The following is an 18,116-nucleotide window of genomic DNA, read 5'->3' on the forward strand; positions in this document are numbered from 1 at the left end:
TAAATACAGTTGCGGCCCTTTGTCCTCGGGGGAACATCCCAACACCCCACTGGATGCCGGAAACCGAGGACAGTACCGAACCCCATGCTCAACACCCTTTTCACTTAGAGGGTGCATTTATGGCTTCCCTTTGGAGTGTCTGAGTCGCCAGCACCGCTCCTCTCACGCTTTAGGCCATGACTAAGTAAATAAGGGTGACTTGAACACAAGCACTGCCGTATCATCGTCACAGTGGATCTGATGACCACAGGGCTACTAAGTGACTAACGGGCCAGGAGCACACACAGGGTGGAGATGAGGGACAAAGGGATGATTCATATGCCAGGATGGAGTGCGACAGAGCGAGACTTTAGCATGCTACTCAGACAGTGTATACTTTAAAACTTAGATATTGTTTCTTTCTGGGACCTTCCACTTCATATTTTTAGACCATGGTTGGCAATGGGTAATGACACCATAGAAAGTGAAACAGCAGATATGGGGGGACCCCTGTAATGAAATACAGAGGACACAGGCTCATCTTCACCTGGTCCTTCCAGGCTCCAGGTGGCAGGTTCATGAGAGGCAGGGCGACCCCAGCTCCTGCCAAACTCACAGGGACTCCTGACCTCCCACGGAGAACAAAGAGGCATTTCCTTCTTATAATTGGTTCTCACTGAGAGTCCTTGAGATGTGTAAGCTCTTTCTCACTCCTACAATAGGTTCGGAGAGGATGGCGTTATATTTGACTCTATTCTTTACAGAGAACCCGAGGGCCCTGGTCTGCCATTCATGCACCATCTCTTCTCATCTCTGTGCTCAGGGCCTTGGGAGAGCCTGGCCCACGCGGCATCCAGTGCAGTCCCACCGTGAGGTCAGGGTGGCAGCAGGGTTGTTCCAACGACAGCTCACCTTCAGCCCCGATGGACACTAGCTTCACGCCTTTGCTCGCGATGTAATCCAAGGCTTTGTTGACATTGGCAATTTTGTGGAATCGCATTTTTCCTCGGTCAGGTTTGGGCAGCCTTTCCCCTGTCGAATGAAAATAGATCAGTGTAGACAGACAAACCAGCCCCCTGATGCAGAATCAAATGCGAAAATTCTAAGTCCATGCCTTCCTCAGATGGAGACGGTCATCTGTTTCTGATGTGCCCCGGTTTCCAAATCACATGAAGAGGGAACATTAGCCAAAAAACCTTCACGATCAAATGGACCAGTGGGGAGCCATGCTACCAAGGCCATGGGCTTTTCAGATCTGCTGAGAGTGTCCAGTTGGGGCTATGAGCTAAATTACAAATGAGTAAAGAGGGACGCTGCCTGATGTCCTAGAGCATTTGGGGTTGCTGACTAGCTGTCAATCAGGGCAGCTAGTTCAAACCATAGAGGTGGCTGCCAGGGCTCCTCTCAGACAGCTGATGATGAAGATACATGGATCAGGGCAGATTTGTTATCGCTCTTCCCAGTCACACCCCTTCAAGGGTGACCCATTCTCTAGCCCAAAGGCTAAACCAGCCAACTGACATTCAGGGCACAATATGGCCCCCTGGTTATGCCAACATGTAAGCTGGACTATGAGTGGAGAGGGCAGCATGGTGGGTCATTAAATAAATGTCACTTTTTCTTCTATTTTGTTACAAGGTGGGTGATATAAACACTACTTTAATATGTCAATTTTAAACAGAATACACTCCCTTTTTTGAATAGAAAAATAACTCCCAGAGACTGCTCTTCGAGAGGCTTTCTTTGCTGATAGCACCATGTTCATGCCCAGTGGGTTCAGGGGAACTTGAGGTGCAGTGTCTATACCTGGAGGCCACCAGCTGCTCATGTGCATGAGTGCAGGGCTGGGTGCGATACCGAAGACACCCTTCGTACCCACCTGAGATGACTTCCAACAGCAGCATGAGCTTCAGGCCGTTCCTGAAGTCCTCCTCGATGTTCTCAATCTGGGTGCCAGCTTTCCTGAGGTGGGAGTTACACCAGGCAGTGAAGGTCTGCAAGGGAACGCACTCAGCTCAGCACAGCCTGCAGGGCACCCCCTCCACGGGGCCACCTGCGTTGGCTCCGCCTTCTGGGCAGCTCAGGGGCTGGGGCTGTCAAGCAGGCTGTGGTGCAAAGAATGATCTGAGGCCCAAGCGTAAGGTTTTAGTAAAATTTCCTCTTTAGAGACAAAACCTTTTAGTTGGTATACCAACCTGAGGACTTCTTGCCTTTCGTTTGACAAGGCACCGCATTTACACCTATGCCTTCACCTCCTGAAAACCTTATACTGCAGGAAAGATGGGCTAAATCAGGATGTGCTCACTCTGTATAAGCTTGCCTGCAAAACGGATGAATAAATAATGTGTGCACACTGTTGAAATGTCTCACGTAGGAGCAAAGGGTGGGTGGTATTGTGTAGCAGAAAGGGAGAGAAAGGAGGGACCCATCACCATTAATTATCTCCGCATTAGCCGGATGAACAGCAGTTTTAAGTTAGTCACTAGTCAATTAAACAAATTTGCAGCATCGTCAATCATTAAAAAATTAATAGCAGTGGTAATACCCTCCTCCTGGCGTAGGCCTGGATTTTAAAGACAATTAGACATGGCCCTGCCCCGAAGGGCTCCGGGTGCAGCTATGTTAAAAAGTTTCCAGGCGATCCCCACAGGAGAGACAACTGCATGTGAGGTGGCTTCCAAAGTCGTTCTGCTTATTTTTCAAGCTTCTTTTGACTTGGCTTCCACTTGTGCACTATTTCCTGCCAACACCAGATTAGAAACGCTCCTGGCAGCTGCTGGCTAAGAATGCAAACTGTCCCCTAGCCTCACAACAGCTGCTGGGCTCAAGAACAAAGTGCCCGCAGGTGACACTGGGCAGAGACACACAAATAGGCTGTTAGACATGAGAAAATGAACCTCTCAAAAACAGACTGTTCCAAGGAAGGCCACAAGCAGACAGTTTCCATTAAAATGATTTTTCTGGGTAATAAAGAGGATTTTCTAATCTTACTAATAGGCACTTATTGCAAGAAATATGTGATGGCATTAAATTCTAGGGCAAAAAGAAAATAGAGGCATTTTCTTGGATTTGCAACAATAAAATGTCCCCCGACAGTCTAAACTGATAATTACTTTTCCCAAAACACACGTAAATTTTAGTCAAGTCTAAACAGAAGAGATAATCTAAGCCATCTATTCTAGATCTGTACCCAACCCATGTGGTAGGCACTAGTCACATATGGCCATTTCAATGTAAATTAAAACTAGAGAAAATTAGACATTTAGTTCCTCGGCTGCACAAGCCACCTTCTGAGTGCTCAAAAGCCACACATGGCCTGGCCAGCGTGGCTCAGTGGTTGAGCATCGACCTATGGTCCAGGAAATCACCGTTCAATTCCCAGTCAGGGCACATGCTCAGGCTGCATACTTGATCCCCAGCAGGGGGCGTGCAGGAGGCAGCCGATCAATGACTCTCTCATTGGTGTTTCTCTCTCTCTCCCTCTCCCTTCCTCTCTCTGAAATCAAAAAAGATATATATATTTTAAAAGTATTCCATTTTTTAAAAAGCCACATGTGGCCTGTGCAGACACAGACCACTCCTAGCATCACTGGAAGCTCGATTTGACAGTGCTACTCTAGGTAATGAAATTCTGGTTTTTGAAGGTAAGATTATTACAGGAGTCTATGATTTATTTACTTAAATATTAAATATTAATATTAATTTTATGTACCTGCTTTTTGAATAGGATATACATTTCCTTGGTTCAAAATTCAAGTGTACAAAGGCTTGAAGTGGAAAGCCTCCCTGTCACCTTGTTCCCAGCCACCCAGTGTCCTTGCCCAGAGGGAACCAACATCTCTCCAGGGATGCTCTACACAGGTGTAAATACACAGATGCACACATCTTTTTCTACCCCTTCAACACAAATAATAGTGTACACATTGCTCTGTACCTGGCTGCTTTTTTTTCATCCACTGAAAAAACGTAATCTATAGATCATCCCAAATCAGTAGAATCATTTCTTTTTATGGCTGCATAATATTCCACTGTGGTATATAACCATACTTTATGTAACTTCATGTAACTAGCTCCCTAAGGATGCATATTTAGGTTGTTTCCAGACAACTAAGTTCTTACAGTAAAAATATCACAGGCTCCATATTCAGCAAGCAAAACTACTTTGAAGGTGTTGGTTTTTTAACTAACAATGCTAAGACTAATCATATACCTAACTTTTGGGAAAGGCACAAGAGAATAGCAGGTTGTGATTTTTTTAAATGGAACTGATAGAAAATATAATGAAATAAAATACTTATACAGTTGTTTTTATTTAGCTTCTACTTAAAATGGGCAAATATTGCTGGTGCAAATTACCTTACCATGTTACCATGTTAAGTCCCTTCACAAGGAAATTACTAGAGCCCTTCTGGACATAACCCCAAGCTGCTCCTGAAATCAATGCAAGCTTCCTGACCCCATTCTGGAATCCTGTGAAGTCTATCTGATGCCACTTTTCTATAGGTATACATACCATAAAGGTAAGTTACCATAAGGAATTTTCAGTTGTACAAATCAGAGAATGAATTTAATCATAAAGTCAATATTTTTAGTTAAGTCTAATAAAGTGTCTATCTTTTTAAAAAATAATTTTTATCTTTCAATTATATTTGACATACAAAAATTATATTAGTTTCAGGTATACAATATAGTGATTAGGCATTTTATAACTTACAAAGTGATCGCCCAAATAAATCTAGTACCCACCTGACACAATACATAGTTATTACAGTATTATTGACTATATTCCCTATGCATCCCCATGACTATTTTTTAATTATCAAATTTTATTTCTTAATCACTTTACCTTTTTCACCCATTCCCTCTAAAACCCCCCACCAACACCAATCTGGCAGCCATCAGTTGGTTCTCTGTATCTATAAGTCTGTTTCTGTTGTTTATTTTGTTTTTTAGTGTTTTTTTATTAGTCTTAGCATTGTTAGTTAAAAAACCAACACCTTCAAAGTAGTTTTGCTTGCTGAATATGGAGCCTGTGATGTTTTTACTGTATAAGTGAAATCATATAGCATTTGTCTTTCTCTCTGATTTCACTCAGCCCAACAGCCTGTAGGTCCATCCATGTTGTCACAAATGGCAAGATTTTGTTCTTTTTTTGTGGCTGAATAATACTCCATTGTATATATGCATCACTTTTCCTTTATCATTCACCTATTGATGGGCACTTAGGTTGCTTCCATATCTTGGCTATTGTAAATAACTCTGCGATGAACAGGGGTGCATATATTCTTTCAAATTACTGTTTTGGGATTCTTCAGATAAATACCCAGAAGTGGAACTGCTGGGTCTTTCTTTGTCTCTTGTTATAGCCTTTGTTTTAAAGTCTATTTTGGCTGGTATAAGTATTGCTACTCCAGCTTTTTTCTTGTTTTAATTTTAATGAAATATCTTTTTCCATCCCTTTACTTTCAGTCTGTGTATCTTCTATCTGAAGTGAGTCTCCTGTAGGCAGCATATATTTGGGTCTTCTTTTCTTATTCATTCAGCCACCCTATGTCTTTTGACTGGAGCATTTAATCCATTTACATTTAAAGTAATTGCTGATAGATAAGTAGTTATTGACATTTTATTATTCACATTGTTTATCTTTGTTCCCTTCTTCTTCTTAAAGAAGTCTCTTTAACTTTCTTATACTACTACTTTGGTGGTGATGAACTCCAGTAGCTTTTTCTTGTCTTGGAAGCTCTTTATCTGTCCTTCGATTTTAAATAACAGCTTTGCTGGGTAATCTTGGTTGTAGGTCCTTGATTTTCATCACTTTGAATATTTCATGCTAATCCCTCTAGCATGAAAAGCTTCTGTCGAGAAATCAGCTGACAGTCTTATGGGAGCTGCCTTGTAGGTAACTAACTGCTTTCCTCTTGCTGCTTTTAAGATTCTTTGTCTTTAAACTTTGGCATTTAATTATGATGTATCTTGGTGTGGGCCTCTTTGGAGTCATCTTGTTTGGAATTCTCTGTGCTTCCTGGGCTGTATGTCTGTTTCCTTCACCAGGAAGTTTTCTGTCATTTCTTCAAAGAGGTTCTCAATCCCTTGCTCTCTCTCTTCTCCTTCTGGTACCCCTATAATGCTCATGTTGGTACACTTGATGTTGTCCCAGAGGCACCTTAAACTATTCTTGTTTTTTTTTTGTTTTGTTCTGGTTTTTTTGTTTGTTTGCTTTTTCTGTTCTGACTGGGTGTTTTCCGCTACCTTATATCCCAAATCGCTGATTCAATCATCTCTTTCATCTAATTTACTGTTGATTCCTTCTAGTGTATTCTTCATCTCATTTACTGTATTCTTCATTTCTAACTGGTTCTTTTTCATGTTTTCTATCTCCATTTTTATGTTTCCTATCTTTTTGTTGAACTTCTCACTAAGTTCAATGAGCATCCTCAGAACCAGTGTTTAGAACTCTGCATCTGTCAGATTGCTTGTCTCCATTTTGTTTAGTTCTTTCTCTGGAGTTTTGTTATGTTCTCTCATTTAGGACATGTTTCTTTGTCTCCTCATTTTGTCTGTCTTGCTATGTTTGTTCCTATGTATTAGGTAGAACTGCTACATCTCCCAGTCTTGGTAGAGTGGCCTTGTGTAGTAGGTGTCCTACGGGGCCCAGTGGTGCAGTCTCCCTGGTCACTTGAGCCTGTTGCTCTAGGTGTGCCCCCTGTGTGGGTTGTGTGTACCCTTCTGTTGTAGTTGGACCTTCATTGCTGCTACTTGTTCTTGGCTTAGAGGTGCCTGGGAGAGTCTAAGCCTTGAACTAAGACTGGCTGCCACTAATGACTGCTTGGGCTTCTTAGCAAGAGATATGGGCATGCCAATGCCAGATGCCACTTCTTTGGGTTTGTGAACCTTTGAGAGGTTTTAGGAAAGTCTGCAGTATGAGCCAAGAAAGGCCATTTGTATGAAAAAGTCATTGGAAGCAGCTTCAGTGGGCCTACAAGTTAGGTGGGGTAGGGTCTCAAAGAATTACCAGGGCGGGGTGATTGGTGTTAACCAGGTTGATGGAGACTCAGATAGGGTGCCCATCTCGGGGTTTGGTGCGGGGAGGGCTCAACAAAGGAACAATGGCCTCTGCTGGCACCTATGTCTGGGAGAAAGCTGCCTCTCCAGCCTTTGCCCAGAAGCCCAACAATTCAGTTCTTCCCTGTATGTCACTGGTGCCTTTTGAGCTGCTGTCCCAGGGCTGGAGCTCAGAGGCAATGAGTACGAGTAAGCCTCTGCACAGGACACCTGGGACTCCAACAGCCTCTGTATCACTCAGCCACAATCTCCACTGGTTTTCACATCCAGAAGTTATGGGGGTTTCTCTTCTTGGCACTGGAACCCTGGACTGGGGGGCTGGAGCCCTTCACTCCTCAGGAAGAACCTCCACAGCCAAGATATCCCTCCCAATTTTTATCTACCACATGTGGGTGTGAGACCAGCCCATTCAGCATCTCAGCCCCTCCTACCAGTCTGGATATGGATTCTTCTGTAAATCCTTAGTTATAGGACTTCTGTTCAGCCAAACTTGTTGGTTCTGAATGAGGCTGTTCTGTAGTTCAGCTGCAATTCTGATGTGGTTGTGGGAGGAGGCGAGCACAGTGCTTACCCATGCCGCCACCTTGACCGGAAGCAAAGCATCACTATCTTTAAAGAGTATCCCTCAGAGCCAATAAGGTGGTACCCAACCAGTTCAAATGTGAAAAAAGACCCCAATAGCTCTGTGATAACAGTTTGCAAAGAGGCCTGCACTCTGAAAAGAAACTTTAAGCTCTATCAGAATGTTTAATTTTATTCTATTTACAGTTTTAATTCCTACGGCCGACGGAGACTGTTCCTACACATTTCCCAATGTCCTTGATTTCTATGAAAAGCCTGAAAAGTACGGAGGATTTAAAAACAAAGCAACAGCAGCAGAGACAAAACCCCACCCATTTCACTTGAAGGTTTCTTTGTGGATTTTCTTGCTGTTTGATAACAACAGGCATCTCTAAGGTCCATGGGAACTAAATCGTGGAGAACTAAGATGGACTAAAGGTAGGTCCAGGCTCCGTGGTTCAAACCACATTACCAAGGGCTGTCCTTTCCTAAGGGAAATGGTGTCTATGAACCAGACATAGACCATTAAGGCAAGAAGCCAACATCTCCCAGCTCACAGCTGGCGTGGAAGTTGCCCTGTCACGTCTGGCTAGCCTTCCATCTTGCTTGCAGCTCAGACCTTGCTGCCCCTCTCTCCTGCACAGCAGCTCACCCCTGTTCCTCCACACCTTGAAGTAAAGAGAACCAAGAGGGAAACACAGAAGCATTTGTCTATGGAAAGGAAAAGGCAGGTGTTTCCAGTCCTTGTTACCCTACAGAGCAGCTCACCCAGAGAAATGGGCAGCAGTGGGAGTCACTGTCTCACTGTGTATACCCCTAAGACTTGGGAGCAGACCTCAGCATCTCTTCTTGAAACATAAGGAATGACTACCCTTGAGTCACAGGCCAGGGTGGGCAGTCCTGTAGGCGCAGCCTGGTCCCCCTGCCCCATATGGCCCTCCCTGGCCACAGTACAGAAACTCTCCAGGCACAGGAACCAGAGGAGAGGGCATGGGGGTCATAAAAGGCTGTGCTCCCATGACTTGCAATACTGTGTGTTCATGCCATAGGTCTGAAGGATATTCAAACCATCAACAGCGTCTCCTCAGTTATATTCCTGGACGTAAGCTAGAGCCCAGAAAACTCTCCTCAACCCCGAGACATGGTGGTTGAGAAAGATATTCGCTGAAGGAGTTTCTCAGGAATATGTGAGCAGAAATTGTGAGCCCACAGATGGTGTGCAAGGCCATTTCTTCTTTCGTGAAGAGCCTACCAGCAAAGTCTCAAACCCTAAGAACTGTAACACCACTATCTCCTTCAAAGTTAAAGATATAATATGTGCTGAGTGGAAAAAAGCACATGGGTCCTGTGGAAATGTTGAGATAGGCTGTGCTACTGAATGCTGTGCATGTGAATTTGGTTTCAAGTTAATTAAATCTATAGACATAACCACCTATGTTGTAGACCGTCCCATTGAAAGACGGGAAAAGGTCTATTAATCAAAATGAGTAATAACTGTCATTATTCAGGTTATTTATATAACACAAGTTCACATCTTCACCTGAATGAGTTTATCATCTGGACACACAAATGAGGACCAAAAAATCAGTCCTGAGTCTGGCACAGTTCTGGCCATGAGTGCGTTTCATGGGGTTAATTATCACTTCTTTTTGATAAGTCCTCCAGAGCTGGCTTCCCGAAGACTATCCAATTTATTTTTGCATTTTCTCCAAATAAAAAGTCTCCTTTACACTTTTTAGACCAGCTTTTACTTTTTTTTAAAAATGTGTCTTTGTTGATTTCAGAGAGAGAGAGATAGAAACATCAATGATGAAAAAGTCATTGATCAGCTGCCTCCTGCACGCCCCCTACTGGGGACTGAGCCCGCAACCCCGGCATGTGCCCTGAGCAGGAATTGAACCACTATCTCCTGGATCATATAGGTCGATGCTCAACCTCTGAGTCAAGCTGGCCAGGCAAACCAGCTTTGACTTTGATAATAATTACATAAAATACTATGTAACTCTTTTCCTGAAATGGAGACTCATCACAGTCTTGAGGCTTTTCTGAACGACACAGAGCAGGGTCGACTGAGGCTGGGACACTGGGGAGGGCCTGCAGTGGGAAGCTGGGTGGAAGCAGGCTGATGGCTCCGCTCCTAAACCCGCTAATCATAAAACAGCATCGTCTGCCAGGTCAGAAGGTTTGGGCGGTGTCCAAGTGCTCTCTGATTTTCAGCATTTACTTTCCTTAGTGAGTCAAGACATCAAGAAGTCCACGGTGCCAATTCCAGGCCCTGTACCCTCTGGGGTGGGACAGCCGAGCCCCAGGAAACGGGCAGTGGCCCTGGGGGGGCACCTGGAGAGCAAGTGGACCCGGTCCAGCTGCAGCTGTGGCACAGAGGTCGGGTTCTATTTCTGACTCTGACACCACACAACTATTTGCCCTTTATGTCCTCACACATCCCCATCTATGGAAAAGGAATAATAACTGTCACGATCAACTAACTATATGACCCAGTTCAAAAGCTTATCAGGAGGAGAAGAAATATCAACGCTGCGATCAAAAGCCTATCCCAATGGGTCCACACACCCTCTCGTTAAAGCTCCACCAAACAGCTCAGTTAAGTGCATTTTCTAAATATGCCCCATTTATGTTCCCACTTACAATAATCATGTTACAGTGTTTTCTTTTCTACTTCACAAATTCCCAATTTGCCAAGATTCTTTCTAATGGCTTTCCCGGTCCTTTCCACATACTTGAAAAGGAAGGGGGCTGTAGAAAGCTGCACACCCTTGTAAATCCCTGGCTAAGGCAGGAGGTGGGGGTCAGGGCTGCTTCCCTGAGGCAAATATGACTTCAGCATTTAAGACAGGAGACCCCACCCTTAGACAGAGCAGGTACTGGCAGGTGCTGGTTCCCTACGAAGCTTCACGACCCCACAGCCAGAGGGATGCCGACCCACCATCACAGGGGAACCTGCTCTGGGTCTGTGCAAAGGCTACAATGCCCCAGGCGGGGGGCCACTCCACAGTCACATCAGAAATCAGCAGCGGGGCCTCAATTTAAGTATCTAGACACCCAACCTTCTTTTAAAAACATTTAAAAAGTGTTTCCTCTGTCATTACACTGACGTCAGGGAAGTTCCCGGGAACCAGAAGTCACTCACAGTGGTGGCTGACTCTCCAGCACAGCGGACACTGGGTCATCCTCTGATCTTGAAAAATTCCAAAGCTTCAAGGCTACCAAGTACCCAGGAGCACCTATCAGCTTCTCTCGCCCGACATTTAAAAAGTGGAAAAAGCAAGAGTCATGTAGGCAGGAGAGGGCTGAGTCTAAGGACCCTGCATATGCTGCCACCAATGACCAGACTTCTTGGAGTCCATCTGGAGCCTGAATGTTATCACAACTCACATAAGCATCTAGCTCCACAGTAAGCAGCCCTTTCATTCCCTGCCCACAAATCTCTGCTTGGTCTCCCAGATCCTGCTAGATAACAGGGCAGGTGACAGGTCACTAGCAATCCCTCAAAATCTGAAGCCTGGCTCTGTGACCAGCTCAACGTCTGGCTCTGTGACCAGCTCAGTGTCGGGTGTGGGCAAGTCAGCTCGCCTCCCCTGTGGCTTATCTCCTCCCCTGAGGGCTGCACTATTGACCTAATTAAACTAGAAGTCTGATGAATTGTAAGAGAATGGAAAATATTTCATACATATAAACACTTAGAGTCGCAGGATGGTGATTCAGAGAAACTGGGGTGCTTGGGGGTTTAAACTAAAAGAGAATAAGCCAGGCCTCATCTACCCAAGTGCTGGCCTGTTTTAGGGACAAATGGCATTAGTGCAACTTAGCTCCCCAAGGACAGGGTTTCAAAACATTAGTTTTTGCTGACGGGGGTAAAATTAACGTTGCCCATGTATTTTTTTAAAAAACATATTCCTAAGGGACAATTAATATAAAGGGTTATATGCAAATCAGGACTTGGTTCACAGTAGAGCAGAGACGAAAAGCCTTAAAACAGACTTGAATAAAAAGCCAAACTGCACACGCTCTGCGGCCGTGGAAGCCACGCTGGTTTCCTGGGACTCGCCTGCCTGCAAGCGCACACGCTACACACTGAAGGACCCCAGCGGACACCGCAGCCTCAAGCCTGCCTTCTCCAGCCTCTGTCACCCAGAGAGGCCGGCCCCCAGCAGGGGTGCCTCAGCTCACATACACAGAGCCGGTGCCTGTTCAACTTTTCCATACCTCAAGTTTAAGCTGTGAAAATTTCCATCATAAATGAATTGAAATCTCAACAGTAGCAAAACACTGCTTTTAACCTGGGTTCCAGGGAAACTCATGGATACAAATCTAATCACTCAAAGACAGTACGATTCACCCTGACAAATTCCACCTAAGAACAGGACTTCAGGTCTCTTCCCAGGGGTGTGAGAAGACCAAACACTTTAGAATTAAGGGGCAGGAATGCCACAAACATCGCCAGCAGCACTGGAAGTGACTCGGGGAAGCAGGGATTTTGCTTTCTGTTCTACACATGACAGGAACACAGTGGCATCAGTAACTATTTGTTAAATAGCATCTTATTTGTCAGACTTTCTGGGACAGATCAGAGAGAACATCAATCAATTTTTTTAAATTGGAGGAAAAAAAAAGACTGAGGAGCTAAAAATCTGTATCTGCTCACGTTCCAGGCTTTTTAAAAGTGTTATTATCCTGTCAAACTTAACTACAGAATCCTTAAATGTCAAAAAGACTCTCTCTAATCTTGCCTCCAAAAAGCACAACCTTGTAAAAAATAAAAGGCAACCTCACCACTGAGGGCACCTAAAAATAGGCCCAGGCGAATGGGTGAGCCTCTAGTGAGCAGGTGAGGACAGCTCTCTTGGAGCTTGAAGACTGTCCTTTCCAGGTCTGCTCTGACTCAGAAATTCCGAGCCGTGAACTTAGGCTTCACTCGCCAGGCTCATAGACTGACTTCATTTAGTCCCCGAGCTGTTTGGGAAACATAAAGAAAGGTAAAATCCTGAGGCTGCTTAACAGAAAAAAAAATGCTTCTGGGTTTTTTAAACAAATCCAAATGTAGCCCAGGCTAATTCTGGTGTAAGGAATGGCCTCTCAGGTATGTGGCATCTCATCCATAACTTCCAAGGGATGGAACAGATTGAAGCTACGGATTTTGGAAAGGGGAAATGGCTAATGAGGCTCCCTTACATCGGGGGAAATGTGAGGTTCCGTGGGAAACATGTGCCTTGCCCAGGGCACCCTTCGATGCCCCCCACAGCCCTGGGAGCCACTGACAAGGGGCAGCCTGGCGCTGTATTCCTGCCTGAGACACTGCGCCCTGCTCAGTAGGGACAGCCTCCCGCCTCCCACAGAGAAGCTGCCTCCTCTGAGGCATTGTCTTCTCCGGTCCTCATCTGTAAACGTGCCTGTCCTTTGGGTTTTCCTTCAACTGGAGAGTTTGTCATTAATTAGTTAACATCTTTAATACATGTCCATTTTTATATTTGTATGTCATGATTTTACCTTTAAGAATTGTCTTTTCCCTCCACGTAACTCACTTTATTAAACACTCAGGCAGGCATGCAGATAGAGAGATGAACACGGTTTTAGAGTCTTTTTATCTAAAAAGAGGGCAAGATTCAAGTAAGCTAAAATATTCACTATTCTTGTCTAATTTTATTGATTTTGATGAAGGCAAACAGTAATTAATACACGAGAATGGTACACAGAACTAACCAAAGTCTATGGTTTGCTGATCTTAAATTACAGTGTGCTCCCCTCGTCCTGAAGAAATGACAACTGTCTTCAGTCTCGGCTTACTGCATTCCTTTTCCACGTCAAACTCTCCATTTAAGATCCAACATGTGTCCCCATGTTCCCTCTTACACGGGTCACCATAAATAATACTGTGTTTGGGTTGAATTATTTAGCACTTTTCTCTGATTCTTAAAGATCTTACATTTATCCAAAAGCTAATGTATTACTATCTGTTAATTTCCTCCCTGTTCAGGAAAATATACTACAAACAGTACACTACCACTCCCAGGAGTCCTTATCATTCTCCCAATTCTTATTTTTCAGCTGCAATTACTCATCCCTGTGCCTCTGTAACCCTCAGGGTAGAGTCAGGCAATGCAGCAAGGACATTGGACCTTTCTCTGAGCACCGAAGTCTCAGGCTGGTTCACAGTCCAGGCTATTTCTACGTTAATTCCAAGGGGTGTTTTAAAATTCTTAAAACAAAATTTTAATTATAAAAAAGATAATAGCACTTTCTCTTCTAAAGACCAGTTAATGATCTTGATGAAACTCCCCACTTTAAGTCTTAAATGGGGAAAAAAGAGTTAGGATTACAAATATGCAGATTTTTCCCAAACTATTTTAGGGTTGGAAGCATGTTAAACTAACCAATCATGTATCTTCGGAATCAAAGTTGAAGTCATTTTTGCTCTAAAAGGTTAAAAAAAAAAAAGTGGTAAGAAAGCTATTGGAGCCTGGTCATCTGAGCTTAGAGAAGTCCTGCGGCCGGGCGCCCGACTCAGCCACTGGCTGGGAGTCCTGTGGGATCGCACCTGCTCTCCCACGCTGGCAACCGGGCGTGGAGAATTCCTGTGAGGACTTTCTGGTAAGCAAGCGTTTAAGGCTCGCAACAAACAGCCGCGCATACAATTGATCCTGAGCCGTGCTTCCCAAAATAACCTGTTCCCTTGGAGCCTGGGTAATTATGAGCACGACGTGGCTCTGTGACAGGCAGACCCAACTGCTGCTCGGTTCTAGGCGGTGGCAACATTTATTGGGCTTTCATGATTCTCTTTTTGAGGATGAATTCAAGCTTAAAGAAAAGCACACTGATGTTCCCCCAGCCCAGCCCACAACTGAGGAAGCAGCTTGTACTACACGGACAGCGACACAAGCAGTCTTTAATTCAGCTTCACCATCCTGTTACTATTTTCAGGGACCCAAAGTAATGGCTGCCTCCACAGCGGGATTAAACATCATTAACAACAGAACCGCTCTCTGCTCTACACCACTTCTTTGCATTGGTGTTTTGGACAGAGCACAGTTCTAAGTCAGAAACAGCCTCCAGGCAGGTGTGTCTACAGGTGTCATCTACATATGGGAAAAGCTCTGGAAAACAGAAGGGTTTGTAAAATCAGGGAAGCTGGGCCTGTCCGAAGTTCCTACCCACTCCGCACTGTGGGACCCAGGCTGCGATTTCCTCCACCAAGCTCCTCCCTAGGGCTTATGCTGCATGGAGAGTGTTTACAAAAATATATAATAAAGTGTTTGTATCCTGAGCCGTTTCAGACAATTATATATTATAGCATAAAACCCATAAATATATGCTTCTATTTTACAGCATAAAGTGATCTGGTAGGCAATGTGGTAAAATGTTAATACTGGTTTTCTCTAGTTGTGGCTTAACATTTTCATATCTGTATTTTTTATAGTGAACACCTATGACTTATGCAGTCATTTAAAAATGTATCTTCAAGCAGTAACTGGGGAATGTGTATGCAGTCTGTGAGCCCAGGCTCTTTGCTCTTCCCTGATCATCTGTAACTATGTCACCTCACTTCACTGCATTAATCTGCCTTATCTCTACCTGAGAAAGAAAACGGATTTGAACTGGACACACTCAGCAACCCTAGATTTCTGAGTTAGTCACGACTTAAAGTCCTGATGGAGAAGGTACCACTGTCTCACAGGACAGAGCACAGAACAGAGATCCTCTGGGTCCTGCACACTCAGCCCCCCAGACACCGGTCATGAGTGGACCCCACTGTCGCCCAGCAGGGATTTCTGGCAGGGTTTTTCCTTAAAGGTCTTAAGGGGGACTGCCCCACCTGTGTCTCATTGCAGAAACAAGGGGAATTTTTACATTAAATGTGACTTTATCACACAATAAATATACTTACCACCAGGTTTTCAGGTGTCTGAACATGTAAATTTTTTGGTTTTTTTATTTTTTATACAGAAAACAGTCAGAAGAACAAACCAGAGATCTGACTTTGGCTCAAAGAGTTAAACAATGTTTAACTCTTAGTTTCTGACAGGTGCAAAATAAGCACCCGAAGGCCTAGCCACACTAACATCAAACTGTCTGACATGCGCGCACATCAGCCATTTATGAAATCTTGCAGATAGCATACAAAACACCAAATGTAACCACAGCATGCAGGGTCGGTGGTCCCGGGGCCTCCGGACACAAGGCTTCCTCCTGCTGCAGGCCGCAGGGCTTGGTCTTCTAAAGGATTCATGAATTAAAAGAGTCAGAAATGACTAGACTCTGGTATAAATTTGTTGAAGCATTAGAATAGTACTTCACAGTGTTTGCTTTTTTTAAAGTTCAGAAACAGCCCGGTCCTCTGAGGAAAGGCATTGCCACCCTCTACCTGAACTGCCTAGTCTCACGCAAGTTTAACCTTCTCTGGGGTTGCCTGCAGCAGCTCCTCGGCCATGGTGGCCACAGAGTTCGCAGTCTACCCTGGATCACTGCTGAGAGTCAGAGGGGAACTGTTCATAACCACCCTGGGACAACAGCCACGAGGGGGACAGTACTGGGCACACCCAGATGCAGGGGTACCTGCCTCTGAGCTTGGTCCTTCCTTCAGCATTCCCTCCATAACGAACGGAGGCCCTGAGCCATGACCAACACGTTGAACACCTTACACATACAAAATTACGTCTCAATAAAGTGGGAAATAAAATTAAATTGCATAAAAATAAAATTAAATTAAAATGTTAAAAGTAAAATAATAAAACAAAATAAATCGAGTGTATGGAATGGCCCCCCTCACTTCCAGGGCTGCCCGAGAAATTCATGTCTAAGTCACTGAGGGCCTGATCTGCATCTAAATAAATTCCCCGGAAGCTGTCTTGCCAAGATCGCCCCTAAAAATAACCTTTCCCAAGAACCCTGCAAATAAATGTCTGCCTTGCTCCTTCCTCCGGCTGTGCTCTGGCGGTGGGGAGGAAGCCAAGATGCTCAAGCATCGAATGCGGCATCCTCAGACGCGGCTCCCGCCTCCCGTGTCCAGCTCCCCGCTCACAGCGGCGGGAGCAATGGGCCCGGGAGGCGAGGGAGGGCCCGACCTGCAGGCCTGAAGGAGGTCAAGGGTCAGCTTCCCAGGTCGGTCAGACAGCCCACCGGCCGGCCTCACACGTGGCACAGACGGCGGTTAACCGGCCGCGCTCCCGGGATGCTGAAGGCTTCACTTCTGCTTTCTGACACAAAAGTGCTTTCTTAGCGCAATTCCTCTTCTCCTGTTGTGCCTGAAATCCTGAACACCTGACAGGGTTACTGTCTTAGGAAGGTCACCTTTAAAACACTGGTGATCTCGCCGCTGCTTCCGAGCGAGCTGACAGTAGCTGGGGACTGCCTTCCGCTCGGCCCCTCGCCGCCTGCAGTTCCAGGCTTCGCCCCGCAGGCCTGGCTCCATTCCCTCCTGCTGAGCCGGGTGAAACAAGTCTGCTGTGTACCGTCGCTGAAAACACGGGAACCACGCCCTGGCGACGGAACTTCTGAACATCGGTCTCAGTGCTCTGCCAGAATCGGCAGGATGGTGTGTACACGTGTGTTTGTACACGTGTGTGTACCCGTATGTGTGTACATGGGCATGTGCAAGCACTGTTCTGTATCTTAGAGGACAGGTCTGTGGTCAGCCATGAGCATAAATGTGGTTCAGTGTCGCTTTATGAATACACATCCGAGAGCAGCTGTCAAGCTTCCCTCCTCCTCACTCATTGTGGCCTTTGGGCAACAAAAGCACCCAGCATGTCCCCAGCAGATCCCCAAGCCGTGCTTCCCAGGAGTGCTGGCTGATAAACATCTGCCTTCCAAAGAGAAGCAGTCATTTCGGAGACTGCTCCTTCGAGGTTTACAGCTGCAGCTTGCCTCCTGCCGTTGCTCCACATCACCACTCCCTTCCTGTCCTCTGTTTCTTTTCTATAAAATATTGGTGATCTCTGGGAAGACGGGTCTTGGAAATCTAGTTCTAGGAGTAGACAATTACAATATCAAAAACATGAGAAATCAGTTGGAGAACCTGGGGGTTAGGGGAGGTGTTCAGGTGAACAGGGGGGAAGACTGGACGGCCAGAAGGGGTAGCAGGAAGGTGGGGTCTTGGGTGAAGAGAGAGGGGTTCCAAATGGGAAGGCAACAGTCAGCCAACTTTGCAGTTTTGCTTCACGATAATTTCCTTCAAAACCTTGTTTAGAGAGTAAAGCACTTGCTAAACATAAAAACATTTGTTTCCTTTTAGAATTGGACATCCCTGGTAATTATTTCACAATATATACATATATCAAAACATGTTGTACACTTTAAATACATGCAATTTTTATTTGCCCATTATGCCTCAATAAAGCTGGGGAAAAGGGGACTGGACATCCCCTATTCATGAATGTGGGGGTTTCTTTGGCCGGTTGGGTTCAGAGGGATTCACCATACTCTATAGTTTCTCTGTTTTCACGTATGTTTGAAATTTGCCATAATAAGTTAAATAAATAACAGAGAAGCAGGATTTCTGA

At 45.1% G+C, this 18,116-nt stretch overlaps 1 protein-coding gene across 2 annotated transcripts in view; it reads right to left on the reverse strand.

Annotated features, from left to right (window-relative positions):
- ACTN2 (actinin alpha 2) overlaps positions 1–18,116 on the reverse strand; it is a 69,563-nt gene that overhangs the window by 42,014 nt on the left and 9,433 nt on the right. For both annotated transcript variants that reach the window (XM_087828910.1, XM_087828911.1), the window contains exons 2-3: positions 1,859–1,973; positions 892–1,011 (exon numbers count right to left, since the gene is read on the reverse strand). In XM_087828910.1, the coding sequence (XP_087685036.1) occupies positions 892–1,011; positions 1,859–1,973 (235 nt within the window). The remainder of the gene's footprint in view (positions 1–891; positions 1,012–1,858; positions 1,974–18,116) is intronic.

This window comes from Miniopterus natalensis, chromosome 21 (genome assembly GCF_054644295.1).
Source record: "Miniopterus natalensis isolate mMinNat1 chromosome 21, mMinNat1.hap1, whole genome shotgun sequence".
NCBI lineage: Eukaryota > Metazoa > Chordata > Mammalia > Chiroptera > Miniopteridae > Miniopterus > Miniopterus natalensis.